This window comes from Melanaphis sacchari, unplaced genomic scaffold (genome assembly GCF_002803265.2).
Source record: "Melanaphis sacchari strain LSU unplaced genomic scaffold, SCAv2.0 Contig64_pilon_pilon, whole genome shotgun sequence".
NCBI lineage: Eukaryota > Metazoa > Arthropoda > Insecta > Hemiptera > Aphididae > Melanaphis > Melanaphis sacchari.
Window position 1 is genome coordinate 255,103 of NW_020271462.1, and position 14,725 is coordinate 269,827.

Here is a 14,725-nt window from a genome sequence, read left to right on the forward strand (position 1 = left end):
ACCCAGTGGCGGCTCGTAGTAGTATAGCACAGAAGTGCAGTGAAAAAATTTAAGAACTCACCAAAAAATTAAAATGATAAAATAATACATAATACAAAATTAAACACGCCGTACGTCGTTGCCGTCCTATTTGAGCGACAAAATTCACCGCACATCATAAAGCCGCGTACACACTTGTAACATTTGCGAGTAACGCCGTAACGCCGTAACGCCGTAACGTGTTACATGTTACATGTTACATGTTACGAGATCATATTTTGTGTGTAGGTGTTGCAATGTTGCGATGTTGCTATGTTGCGTAGTGTTCCACCACGCTTGGTGGTGTACCTTCAGTCTTCATTTTACCGTGGTTCTCTGCAGTGGTAGTACGTTCTTCGAGTTTTTATTTTTTTAATTTTATTTTTGAACAATGTATAATTTGAAAATTAGTGCTGCAGCATATATATATATTCATTTATCACTAAAAAAAAAACAATCAAAACAAAGAAGATGGTGGCAGACACGATTGTACTCAAGAAGAAACGAGTGTCTTGCAAATAACAACACACTGTTGGCTGATTTAAAATTTCAAGAAATTAGTGGCCAGTATAAAAACTTTACGAGAATGTCACCTACTGATTTTGAGTATTTGATAAATATGATTGGTCCAAAAATTGCTAAACAGGATACTTTTATGAGAAAACCAATAAGTGTTCAAGAAAGACTGTCAATAACATTACGCTTTTTAGCAACAGGCGATCATTATTCTAGTTTGCAGTATCTTTTTAGAATATCAAAACAAGCCATAAGTCAAATAGTACCAGAAGTCTGTGAAGCTTTAGTGGAAGCACTAAAGGAAAATATTCAGGTAAATATACACATATAAAATTTATTTTTTTATTTACTTCTATAAAAAACTTACATAAAAAAATTAATTTAATTTAATATCGGATAGTTTAAAATGTCTCCGTCATCAACTTGATGTGTACAAACTTGTTCAGGAGTCGGAGTTTCAGTAGAGTATGGGGATGACAAATTAGAATCCTGAGACATGTTTGCAGTTGTAGATCGTGAAGGATAATCAAAAGTATACTGAGGTACAGGGCCGTCCTTAGGGGGGGGCGAGCAGGGCCCAGGCCCTGGGCCTCGCGCTTTTTGCTTAAATTTGGGGCCTCGCGTTCGAAAAAAAAATTGTAAAATTGATGTAAAACAATTTTCATAGTATTTAAATTATTGAATGTTTTATATAATATAGTAAATATCAAACATGATACCAAAATAATGAAATAAGTTCAACGTAAAAATATCGAAATATCCAATAATAATATTATCGTTATCGCAACCATATATATTATAATATAGCTGTATAAATATGTCTATGATCGCAACACATTAGTCATGGTGATGCGGGTAGGGGGTCACCGACTGACTTTTTTGTTGAGTTAATAATAGATTTAAAACGCTAGTATTTTAAACTGGAATTAGTGCTCGTTCTAAAAATATTGATAAATGATAATTGTAAATAATATTTATCGAGCAAAATAGTAAACTGATATTATTAGTTGTAGTAGTGTTTAATCGTTTAGTGTGTAACGTGTGTTCGTTTGCTCTTAACATCGGGTCTGGCTAATACAATAATATAATAATGAGTGGTCGATTACGTGATAAATATCGAACATTTAAAAGTGGCGCAGAAAAACGAAAACATAAAATTACTAAAGAACATCAACATGAACGCCAAAAAAAACGCTTTATTCAAGTTTTTTAAAAAAGACCAAAATTACAGTACAGCCGGGAGTAGTCAAATTGAAAGTCAAATAAATAAGAACTTTCAATTAAGTGATAGTGATGATAATATTAATTCTGAAAAAGTTCAATCCAGTGATAGTGATAATGGTGAATATGAAAACATTAAACAAAATTACAATTTACAACCGAAAGAAGACATCGAGATCAGAGAAGTACCTGAAGAAGAAAACTGCGACAACGAAGATCCAGGTAACTGGCCACAAAATATTAATGATAAATTACGAATTTATTTTGTTAAAAACCCACCTTCAAAAATTATAAATTTTAATTTTCCATCAAACGATGAAGGTCGTAAATTTAGCGTTAAACATTATGATCGAATTATGGCTAACGGTGAAAATGTAATTAGAAATTGGCTTTTGTACTCTAAATCGTTAAATAGAGTATTTTGCATGTATTGTCGTTTATTCCCGTCCAAATCTATATCATCTTTGGCATCAATAGGATTTTCAAATTGGAAACAGATTAGTGAACGTTTAAAAGAACATGAATTATCTATTCCACATAATACAGCTCAAGAAAAATGGATACAATTACGTATGAGACTTGATCTTCATAAAACTGTAGATAATAATATACAAGATAATTTAAATATTGAAAAAGAACGTTGGCGTAGTATTCTTAAACGAATTATTGCATGTATAGAATTTTTAGCAGAACATAATGACGCTTTTCGTGGTACAAATTCTAAATTATTTACAGCAAATAATGGTAAATTTTTAGGACTAATACAAATGATTGCAAAATTTGATATAATTATGGCCGATCATTTGAGACGCGTATGTAATGACGAAATACATGATCATTATTTAGGACCTAGGATCCAAAATGAACTTATAAGTATTATTGCTACAAAAATACGTAATGAAATAATAAATCGCATTAAACAGAGTAAATACTTTACGATTTTATTAGATGGAACACCCGATAAAAGTCATAAGGAGCAGCTTACATTTCTTATACGTATTGTAGAAATTTCGAAAAATTTGAAGTATGAAATAAATGAATATTTTATATGCTTTATACATACTTCAAAAAAATCTGGTTTAAATTTAACTGAGGAAATAAAACAACAATTAAAATTAATGTACCTAGACTTGAAAAATTGCCGTGGCCAAGCATATGATAATGGGGCAAATATGATAGGCCGCAAACAGGGAGTACAATCACGAATTATTTCAGAGAACCCTAGAGCTTTTTTTGTACCTTGCACTGCTCACAGCCTTAACTTACTTCTCGGAGATATGGCATCGTCTGTACCGGCTGCTATGACATTTTTTGGCGTTATTCAACGAATTTATACAATTTTTAGTGCTTCTACTGAAAGATGGACTATTCTTTTAAAATACCTTTCAGATTTTACTTTAAAACCAATATCAGATACCAGATGGGAATCTCGGATCGAATCAATTAAACCCTTTCGTTTTCAATTATGCCAAGTACACGATGCTTTAGTAGAAGTCAGTGAATTAACAAAAGATCCTAAAATAAAAAGTGAAAGTTCGTCTTTGGCAAATTATGAATTTTCTTATGATTTTATTTTAAGTGTTGTTATTTGGTATGAACTACTATCTGCTATTAATAAAGTTAGTAAGAGTCTTCAGAGCGAAAGTATGGAATTGAGTAATGCTGTTCAGTTATTAAGTGGTCTTAAAGATTTTTTTACTAATTTTAGAGAAAAGGGGTTTCAGTTATCAAAAAAAACTGCACAAAAATTATGTGAAGACATTGGAACTCCAGCAATTTTTAAACAATCTAGAATTCTAAAAAAAAGTAAGCAGTTTGGTTATGAAAGTAATGATACACGTACAGTTTCTAATGAACAAAAATTTTATCAAGATTATTTTTTGACAGTGGTAGATCAAGCAATCGTATCAATTAACCAACGCTTTGAGCAATTATCTCATCATTCAGAAAATTTTGGATTCTTATATAATATTGAAAATTTGAAGTTATTTGAAGATGAAACATTACGAAAACATTGTATGGATTTAGAAATATTATTAAAGGATGGTGAAAATTGTGATTTAAGTGGAATTGAACTTTTTGACGAGTTAAAAATATTTTGTAGAATTTTGAACAAACCAAAGACATCTATTGAGTGTCTTAATTTAATAGAATCAACATGTGGTTCATTTCCGAACATATCTATTGCATTAAGAATATTATTAACTCTTCCAATAACTACTGCAAGTGCTGAGAGAAGCTTCTCAAAGCTAAAAATCATTAAGAACTATTTGAGAACAACAATGTTGCAAGATCGACTTTCTGATTTAGCGATTATTTCAATAGAACGAGATTTATGTGAAAATATAGACTATAACGATATTATTGAAAAGTTCGCAGAAATAAAAGCCAGAAAAATTAATTTTTAAATGTAAAACGATTTTTTATTGTATTTTTATTATTTTTATTTATCTGTTTATTGAAAATGTATTTTCATATTTTATTTTTATTTCATTTTATTTTTTTGTATTTTATTAAATTAAAGCAAATTTGTATGAATATCAAAAGTTAATGATTTATAGGTAATTAAATAAAAAAAACATGTATTTAATGCTACTGCACAATTATTATTTTATTTCATTTATAATATTTTATAAAAAAAAACTCTCATTTTAAATTTTAATAAATGAGCTTTGTAGGATATAAAATATTAATGTCTTTATATGGTTATAGTACATATATATACTCGTATAGTAGCAAAACAGTGTTACAAAAATTTTCGCCCTGGGCCTCGCAAATCCTAAGGACGGCCCTGCTGAGGTATCAAAGGCTGTTCGTACATGCCATTATCTGCATTCAGAAAAATACCCATAAACGCATGTTGAATTGCACTTTGTGTTCTAGCTGAGTACTTTCTTAGTTTGTTTGCCACAAAATCGCCAAAATTTTGCGATTCGTCAGCATTTGTAGCAGAAGCAGCAGCAGTTAAAAGTTCAAAAGCTTTATCTAATCGAGGATCTTCTGGCTTCTTTCTTTTTTTTGAGGACGCTAGATTAGGCGTTGAAAGACTAGGTTGTGGTAGCTGAGATGAGCTTGGCGGTGGTGGTAGAGATGAGCTTGGCGGTGGTGATAGAGATGAGCTTGGCGGTGGTGATAGAGATGAGCTTGGCGGTGGTGATAGAGACGAGTTTGGAGAAGCTATATCATTTCCGATCATTTCTGTCATGTCAATCTCTTTTTCAATCGGTATCTGTAAATATAAAGAGAGTTATTTTACCAGCCTCCCCAATTTCGAAAATTTGCATCAAAACATTAGGTAAAAAAGGTTTGTAAGTAGTTTGTAAAGGATAAAAAAATTAAATTTAAATAAACAATCTTATTTGAATAAAAATTGTTGTATCAATAAAAAAATGTAATATGAATAAAATACCAAGTTTAAAAAATCTAATTCCAATAAAAATCTAATTTGAAAAAAAAATTTTAAATGAATATAAAATTTAATTTGACTAAAAAAAATGTCAAGTTAGATTTTAGATTTTTTTATCCAACTACGATTTTGTTATCAGATTAATATTTTATTTATAAAATTAAGATTTGTTTTAATTGTTTAAGATTTTATATTTAGTAAAAAAAATCTAATTTAAATTAAAAAGCCTAGTTGAAACATTAACATAAACAACAAATTTTTTACATATAATTAATAAAACATAAATCGGACTATTTTATTATTTTATTTTATTTAGTATTTAAAAAAAATTGAGTATAATAAAAAAAGCCGAGTTGAATAAAATCCTTATTAATAAAAAAATCTATGTACCAAAACAATTTAAAATATTATCTTTTAATTCATGTTAGATTTTTTTATTCAAGTCGGATTTATTTTAAATTTGCCCTCATTATTAAATAATTATTTAATTACTTTAATTACTTGATTTCAGATACCCTCAACAGAAATAGGTTGGTTAGACACTGAAAAACAATTTGAAGAATATTGGAACTTTCCTCACTGCTTAGGATCATTAGATGGAAAGCATGTTATTCTACAAGCTCCTATTAACAGTGGTACTGAATACTTTAATTATAAAGGTACCTTTAGTATTGTCCTGTTTGCTCTAGTAGACGCCAATTATAATTTTATGTATGTCGACATTGGCTGCCAGGGGAGAATTTCAGACGGAGGAGTATATAAAAATTCTACTTTATACAAAAAAATTGAAAAAAACGAATTGCGATTTCCAAAACCTAAACCTTTAACTAACAGAGAAAAAGAAATTCCTTATTTTTTTATTGGAGATGGCGCATTTGTTTTAAATGAAAACTTAATGAAAGTATTTTCCGGTATACATCCAAAAGGTTCCCGTGAACGAATATATAATTATAGGCTGTCCAGAGCTCGGCGGGTAGTGGAAAATGCCTTTGGGATCAGCTCATCTATATTTCGCGTACTTCGAAAACCACTATTATTGGAGCCTCAGAAAGCACAAATTATTATTAGAGCAGTAGTGCATCTTCATAATTTTTTGCGAAGAAATACTACATCTCTAAATATTTATTCACCACCAGGAAGTATGGACTCTGTTGTGAATGGGGAGATAATAAATGGCTCATGGAGAAATGATTATGATAATAGAACATCTTTAATTCCATTAAAAAATATACCACGTAAATCATGTTTGGCTGCAAAAGAAATTCGAGAAGAATTGGCTGACTATTTTATAAAAGAAGGACAAATTAGCTGGCAAAATGAATATTCATAATATTAATGGTAAATTAAAAAACACAAAATAAATAAAACTGAATGCATACATTTTTCTAGTAGGTAAACATAATCATTATTAATACAATATAAATATTATTCACAATGCATAGGTACATTATTATATTGAAATGTAAATGGTTATAAATATTTTGTAAATATTATTAGTATAATAATAAATTTGTTATTATATTCGTGTAGATAGTAATCATTATATTTAGATTTGACAACATTACCAACTATTTTTGAACAATACTATTGATTATGTTTTGTTTTACTAGGTATGTATTTATTTTTATTTAGAGTGTTCTATTAATATAATTTATTTAACACTAACTGTTTATTTTGCATTTGTATCTTTCTTATTTTATCAATAGTAATTAAAAATTCTTTAGCCTAATTTATTGAAAAAATGCTAAAATTGTATATTAAATATTATTATAAATACTAATGACATAAAATATAAACTATTTTATACTCACAGAAGTTGTTGTTTGGCAAGGTGTATTCTTATCCCAAAGAAATTTCATATGGTTGTACGCATACCAAGAGCTTGTGTATATTTCATCTGCACCTATGAAAAATATAACTATTAAGTAGGTACTTTAAAATCGTTAAATTTTACATGTTATTTTTCTTACCTTTTCCTGTTCCAAAGCTTTTTTTAATCTTAGCTTTTTCTCGTCTCATTGCAGATGACAAGCCAGTCATTTTTTTTCTACATTCATCAGCTGAAAACCCAATTTCTTTTGCTATTTCTTCCCAAGCATCATTTCTTTTAATTTTATTATAATACTGAGGGTGTTTTGCACACCAAAGTATTGGTTTTTGTTCATACATTTCAATAAATGTTATAGTATTTTGTTCGTTCCAATCCATATCTTAATATTTAGTTAGAAATGTGAAGCGGCTCGACTGACAAGCGTGAAAACCGAAAAACAACTGTCACAATACAAATGTTGCAAAGTTGCGTTATTATTTACGTCCACACTATTCGTATCCCCACCTCGCAACAATCTTTTGATGCGGTTCAAATTTACCGACAACTATTGGGACGCGGTGTAACTTCGTCGCGTATCAACTTTTGTTACGCGACGGTGTTACGCCTTCACGTCCACACATCGATTGCTGTTACGCGTCTATGTTACGTTACGGCGTTACGTTACGCGCAAATGTTACAAGTGTGTACGCGGCTTAAAATTCTATAGCCGCCGCGCCGCCGTCGTGATGATATTATTATTACTCGTATATTAATATTATACCTATAGTTTATACGGGATTATGTTGAAGCTTCTGAAGTTATAGAAGAATTTAAAAGAATTGTGCCATTTCAAAGACGGTTGTTATTATAAATTAATATAATAAATTATACTAGTGTTGTTTCAGTTTATTAATAAATTTAAAATAATGATTTATGAACTAATGTATTATGAAATTAATCAAAAAATTATTATAATCAATACCTACTTACATATTACATAAAATATAGTTAGCTTACAAGTTACAGGAGGTAGATAATCAAAACTTTATTTATTTTAACTTGTAAATTTATAACCATTTCTTTTGATTTCTTTAATTGAAAAAAAAATAGTATATTGTATATCACTAATAGCTACCAATAGGTAAATATTATACAATAAGTTTTAGTATTGGTTAGTAAAAAAGTGTCGGATATTTGAAATATTTTATTTTTACATTCATTTATACATATAGAATATAGATAAAAATAATAACTACAAAATAAAGGTCGGGCACACTCAAATGTAAAACTCTGGGTGCGCCTATGGAAACCTATCAAGACAAGTAGTAATCTATTATTAGGTAGATTTTAGTGAATCATACATATTTTGTCGTGATCCATGTATGCATAACTTTCAATCTATTTTATTTATTTATACTAAATAAAAATAAAAGACATTTTTTTCATTGATTTTTTGCATATTTAAAATATTAACAGTGCATAAATGTATGCATATTTAGTACATTTTTAGTGCAATAGTCTTATATATTTTTTTTCTTTTTTGCAATTGTACATAAACATTATGTTTAAATTATATTAAATTAAATTAAATAGATTATATATTTTTTACATTATTTTTTTTTTCTTTAAACTTGTGTCTGAACATTTTATGACTAACTTATATTAACTTAAATTAGGTTGTATTTTTATACATTTAACAATATGTGATACTTGTTAGGAAAAAGTAAGGTAACACAAATGAGAAGACAACTTTCTGAACACTTGAGTCTAAATAAAAAAACATTACTGGTTTAACTTACTGAAAATAAAAGGTTCAGTTTTCGCTCGTAGAATCTTGTGTTGAAAACTCTTGCTCGGGTGATAGGTGCACATATACTAGCGAAAGCGACGATGTGGTCAATCCAGACAGAAGCTGCCAGCTTCATCAAAGACCTCTACGTTCCCATAGAACTAGCCTTATCCTTTATTTTCTGGTTAATTATTTTCTAGAAACTAAAACAACCAATTTTGAAAGATAATAAAATAAAAAACGAATTAAAAAATTAATTATTATCTATTATAAGGAAGTATACAACTTACCATTTATTTTTTTTAAATCATGTCCTCAATATGATGGTAATCTCTTTTCGAGCTTACTTCGTATATGGGTTTCTTTCAGGGACACATTTTTTCTAAGTTAGTAATCCATATTTTAATAGCCTTAGCAGATAGTACCGAATCATGGCGTTAAAGATTAAAGTGAAGATGAAATGAACGCACTGCGGCTACGTAATTGTCATTATTTTTGTAAAACAATTTTATCGGACGAGCAAGTCGTTCACCACTTCGCTGTTCCACGAATACTAAATCGTAAATGGTAGGTACACGTTGTTTAGAATTAATAATATTTAGCGATAATATTCTTATCTTAATTATTACTGGGAAAATCTATTTTTAAAATCGGCCGTTCGAGTATTCCACCCTGTGTTATTATGAATTTTACTGAACGCAATAACATTTTTGTTTATTTTTACTAGGTACTACTATAAATCTAAATAATCTAATTTTACAGTTATATAGTATTCGTAGAAATATTATGTTATTGATATAATATGGTATAAATATTAAGTATACATAATTATAATAATTTTATACTCTTATTAAAACCGTTAAAACTCGCTGTAAGACGTAAGTGAATACCCTATGTCGGAGACAGGACTTGAGAATAGGGAGTCATTTGAAACAAAGCATAATAATTATGCATACTATGATTGGGCAATACAAGACAAGTATGTAATTATTATTAGATTTGGTAGACACATTTATGTTTTAAGCAAACAACTTATTAAAGGCATAAGGGCCCGATTTCTTACAATAATTTTTTTTTTTTTTCTATATTTAAAATAATTTTGATTAAATATAAACGATAAATATTTTCTAATACATAGATTCTGTTTTTATAGTAAATAAAATATCTATCTCAATAGCTTATACAATCTTATTGCGTATTTGAGTAAAATTTAACACAATTTCTAAATTTTATTGATAGTTATACTTAATACCTATTGGATACAAATTTAATATCTTATAAATATTAAATAAAATTATATTAACTCAGTTATGCAATTACAAATTTATAATTCTTTATAATTACATTTCAATTTTTTCGTAATAAATACATCTTTAAATACTCAATTTAATTTTCAAAGTATTTATATGAATTAATAAATTATTCACAAACAATATATTTATTGTTAATGCATAAATTTGTTCATATTCTATAATTGCTTACATTGAAACCGGGCCCCTAGTCACAAATAAATCCTTTACTTTATTTTATTTTATATTATAAGAAACCACCATAAAATATTGATATCATTTTTAAAGTCTAGTATTATGAAAAATCTATTCTAAATTTGAAGACATAGATTAATCAAAATTTTCGTTTTGCAATTATACAAAATATGAGTAATGATAAACATATATTCAAAAAATAAGAACAAATTCTTCATTAACCCCAGGCGGCAGGCTTAAAACAATAGTAACATTTAAAAATGGCAATAATAATATATTTATTTATCAGTAATAAGAATAACTACTAATCAATATTTAGCAATAAATAGCTAACAACATTAACCATTTACTAAAAGAATGTCAATATTTAGCATGTTCCTAAGTAATCAATATAATTTTAAAAATATACTCTTTTAAATATTTAATATTAAAATATTTAAAATTGGGCATATCGTATACGTAAATGATTACTTAGTAATCATCATATACATGCGTGATAGGTTTTTTTTGAAATATTAATTTAATTTATACCATCTGTACATAATATAATTATTTTCTTCTATTCTTCTTATTATTAAAAACATAAAATTTATGAATTAAGTTTTAATTACTGCTGCTGTTGCCCTATATTAAATTTTACCATTGAAATATTAAAATTAGGTACAATATATTAACACTAACAATTTTTTTTATCATTTTTAATTTTCTTTACACATTATTTTTGATAGTATACAGTTTTCTTAAGGAATGTAGTTGGGCAAACTTGATTATATTAAATTTCTTTGAACTAGATTATCTAAAAGAAAAAGAAAGTAAAAATCTAATAACTTGCCAACAAAATTAAATAATGTTACAGGTAAAAAATATTTATATACACCTAATTAATGTTATTTTGCGTTAAAATATTAAATTTTTTTTAGTTTTCATTGTTCTTGAGTTTTTTGAATACAATCGTGGTGTATGAATATTCTTTAAATCATCCGTCCAAAAATGTTCTTTTTACATAGAAATTATCTTAGAATATCAATATGCAGGATTTTAATATGCAACAAATATTCTGGGTTAATAATTGAAACTAATAGCTGTGAAGTTATGATGCAACTAGTAAAAGTTATAAATTATCTTACTATGAATATTACATAATAAATCAATAGGTAATAAATTGTCAATCAATAAACATTTGAACCAAAATAAATTGTTTATTAGAATTCTATTATAGCTGACTACAAAATTAATAAAACTTACCAACAAATATTACAATGTTTTCACTGAAACGCTAATTTGATACTTATTTAATTCAAATGCGTAATATCAATTTGGATGATACTTGGGCTTGATTAAATAGCAAACTAAAATACATCATAAAAAGTATATAGCTATCTATTATAGATAGTCATAATTTTGATTTGTATAAAAATATTATATTACAGAGTAATAATTGTTTCGATTGTAATTATATGAATGTTAACGTATGACGTATTTAGTGTTTACGTTATTAATGAAAGTAATGAAATTATTCAATTTTCAAATTTTCAATCAAAGAAAAGACGACTTGAATCATGTTAAATGTCAAACGAGTAATGACGAGTTAAGAGTAAATAACTAATGAGTTTTATATTATTTTGTGTTTAAAAGTTTGAACATTATTCGGCATATTGGTTACATACTAAAAATGTATATTATCTTTATTTATCGGCAACCGTTGGGAGTTTATCTATAGCTAAAGTATTATCATTTGTCACGTGGTTTAGGAGGTACTTTTATATATTATGATATTGTCAGATAGGTATATATATCTGTGGTTATTGTTACCATTAAACTAAGATATCAAACAATTGTAAATGATCAAACTTTGATTATAATTTGTGATATCATGGATACTAAAGTCCACGAAGGTCCATAGTCCGTATTCGTGTTGTAAGTATTAGCAAGTACAAAACTATAAGAATTTATTACCTTGGGTCGAACGATAACGATTTATTAATTGACTACTGGTCTTTATAAACATGAAACAATAATTGTTTTAAATTTTAATCAATGCCTTGCAGCCGTAAAAACATGTAAAACAAACACCTGAAAACCTCAAACTACCCAACTTTGAGCGGGCGTGACCCGTTCACCCAAAAATGACCGCATTCGTTTCGCTCAGATGCCCGTTTCTCCCAAAATTTGTAATTGTAAGATTTCCGTTTCGCCCATATTAATTTATACCAATTTAAAATTAAGTTGGTTATGGTTCAGTCAAGTATTGTTGTACATTATACTTGATTATTTGAGTATCACTTGGTGATACCCAAAGAACACCACAAGGAGGCGATACTCATTATTATCCAAAATTTATTTTTAAACTTTTAATTAATTTCGCGTTAAAAAAAGTTTTAGTATTAACAAGTACATTAAACAAATTATTTAAAAAAAATTCACATGCAATCAAAGGTTTTAATTTTGTCACAAATATATTTAATACTTACACACTATAAATTTCACATATAAATTTAACCACACAAATTGTATAAACAATATGGCCATTTTTTTTAAAGTAAACGAGATTTGATGTCAGAATGCCCAAACGACAATAGAGTTATTAAATACTGTGATTATTTAATAAACAATTATATTTCTGAGGATAGTACATTTACTCCAGTGGCGTATCCAGGATGTTTTTAGGGGGGGGGGGGCACACACTGTCTAAAATTTTACCATAATATATACTACTAAAAACAAAAAAATGAAATAAACCAAATATTTAATGTTTATAATGCAAATAATTTGTTTATATTTTCAGTCAGTCATTAAGTTAATATATATACATAATAATAAATAGTAATAGCAATTTAATAATAAAAACGGGTTAATCCCAACAAAATCATAAGTGTATGTAATGCTGGTATGAGTATTATTGTAGTATGCGTTCATTGCGTTCATGCATACGAATACATTTAAATCTTTAAAACAAAATCTAGTAAATACGGCCAACGAGGGGGGGGGCATGGCCACCGTGCCCCCCCCCTGGATACGCCACTGATTTACTCCTAGTCTATGAGCATGAATACTGCGAGTATACTGCTTACGACGAATACGTATGAGTCTCCTCGGGGTGTTATCTGGGTAACGCTAAATGGTATTTAAATATAATGCACAACAATACTTGACTGAACCATTGCCCGCTTAATTTTAAATTGGTAAAAACTAGTCCGGGCGAAACGGAAATCTTATAATTACAAAATTTGGGCGAAACGGGCATTTGGACGAAACAGGTCCCACCCCTTTGAGCAGCTATAACTTATTAATGGTTAAAATGGAAATTAATAATTATAACGTTAAAATTCTTAAAAATAGCCCTATTATTGTATGACATTTAAAATATAGGTTGCCATTTCAAAATCAAAAGTTGATAGTGGTTTCACTATTAAATATAAGCGTGTAAAAAAATAAAATTTTTATATAGTTCTTGAAAAGCATAAAACTAAACATTTTGAAAAAAAAAAATTTTAAAAAAGTCAACATATTTTGAAATAATGAGTGTTCAATGATAAAAGAATCACCTTGTATACTATTATATAAATATAATTATTTATAGATACTATACGAAACGGATGTCGTTAAATATAAGCTCGTTAGCAATGTTTTCTTGAGACGAACTGTATAATATGAATCATACACCCCGTAACCCTCACACGTACAGTGATGTGATCGTGTGAACTAATCGTAAATAATGCAAGTATAAATATTTAACCTATAAGCAACGTGACATTAATTATACGGTATAACGCATAATACACAACTATCCGTATACCAATACCTGTATAATACTATAACTATAATAATTTGAAGTTTAACGAACAGCACGTCATTATACAATATCGTCGAATACCTGTTAGGAAAAATATGAATAATATTATGTTCGTGAATAAACAATCGATAAATATCTAAAGTCTAATTATATTTTTGCCAAATGTACAATGAGCTATAAACTTTGTAGAAAGGAATATTTATATACACCATGTACACGGTGCAGATTGTTTTAACAACGAACACATCTCGTGATTTCAAAAAGTATACCTATTTATTGACGCGTTTTATATTAAAAACTTCTAACAAAATTTGGACTTTAGGCAGCGCCTATTATACATATATTATTAATCATTTTCGACAATTTGTATATATAAATAACAAACAAATAGGTTTTATTCAAACTTATATGTCAACTGTATTTCCATAAACATATTTTTCATTAGACTACAAAATTAAAATCACAGCAAGTTGTCATTCAAAAATAAAAATTTGAGTATTATATTATTGCTAACAATCAACATATTACGAAGTATTGATAGCAGTGTTGCAAAGTTTTCAAACAAAAATTTATAATTATTATTATTTGTTTCTTTTTAAATGTTTTTACTATCAAGTAAACCGTTTAAGTTGTATCCAAAATACTTATTATGGCAGGTGTTAGATACTAATTAATATTTCCATTTTTA

General features: G+C 27.8%; 3 protein-coding genes across 3 annotated transcripts in view; 2 read left to right on the forward strand and 1 right to left on the reverse strand.

Annotated features, from left to right (window-relative positions):
* The window catches only part of LOC112600487 (cytosolic carboxypeptidase 6-like), a 63,100-nt gene that overhangs the window by 9,613 nt on the left and 38,762 nt on the right, over nt 1-14,725 (forward strand). The gene's annotated exons all lie outside the window — the stretch shown is intronic.
* LOC112600489 lies at nt 410-6,500 on the forward strand. Its single transcript, XM_025347729.1, has 2 exons — nt 410-847; nt 5,673-6,500. The coding sequence occupies exons 1-2, from the start codon at nt 410-412 to the stop codon at nt 6,489-6,491; spliced, it is 1,257 nt and encodes a 418-aa protein (XP_025203514.1). The 3' UTR covers nt 6,492-6,500.
* On the reverse strand, nt 4,450-9,278 carry LOC112600490. Its single transcript, XM_025347730.1, has 5 exons — nt 9,051-9,278; nt 8,771-8,963; nt 7,132-7,432; nt 6,973-7,064; nt 4,450-4,984 (listed from the first exon to the last, which is right to left on the reverse strand). The coding sequence occupies exons 3-5, from the start codon at nt 7,367-7,369 to the stop codon at nt 4,535-4,537; spliced, it is 780 nt and encodes a 259-aa protein (XP_025203515.1). The 5' UTR covers nt 7,370-7,432; nt 8,771-8,963; nt 9,051-9,278; the 3' UTR covers nt 4,450-4,534.

Coding starts and splice junctions, on each gene's coding strand:
- LOC112600489 (XM_025347729.1), top strand. CDS start 410: ATGTATAATTTGAAAATTAGTGCTGCAGCATATATATATATTCATTTA. Junction 848..5,672: donor CACTAAAGGAAAATATTCAG/GTAAATATACAC, acceptor ACTTGATTTCAG/ATACCCTCAACAGAAATAGG.
- LOC112600490 (XM_025347730.1), bottom strand. CDS start 7,369: ATGGATTGGAACGAACAAAATACTATAACATTTATTGAAATGTATGAA. Junction 7,065..7,131: donor AAGCTTTGGAACAGGAAAAG/GTAAGAAAAATA, acceptor TATTTTTCATAG/GTGCAGATGAAATATACACA. Junction 4,985..6,972: donor CTTGCCAAACAACAACTTCT/GTGAGTATAAAA, acceptor TTATATTTACAG/ATACCGATTGAAAAAGAGAT.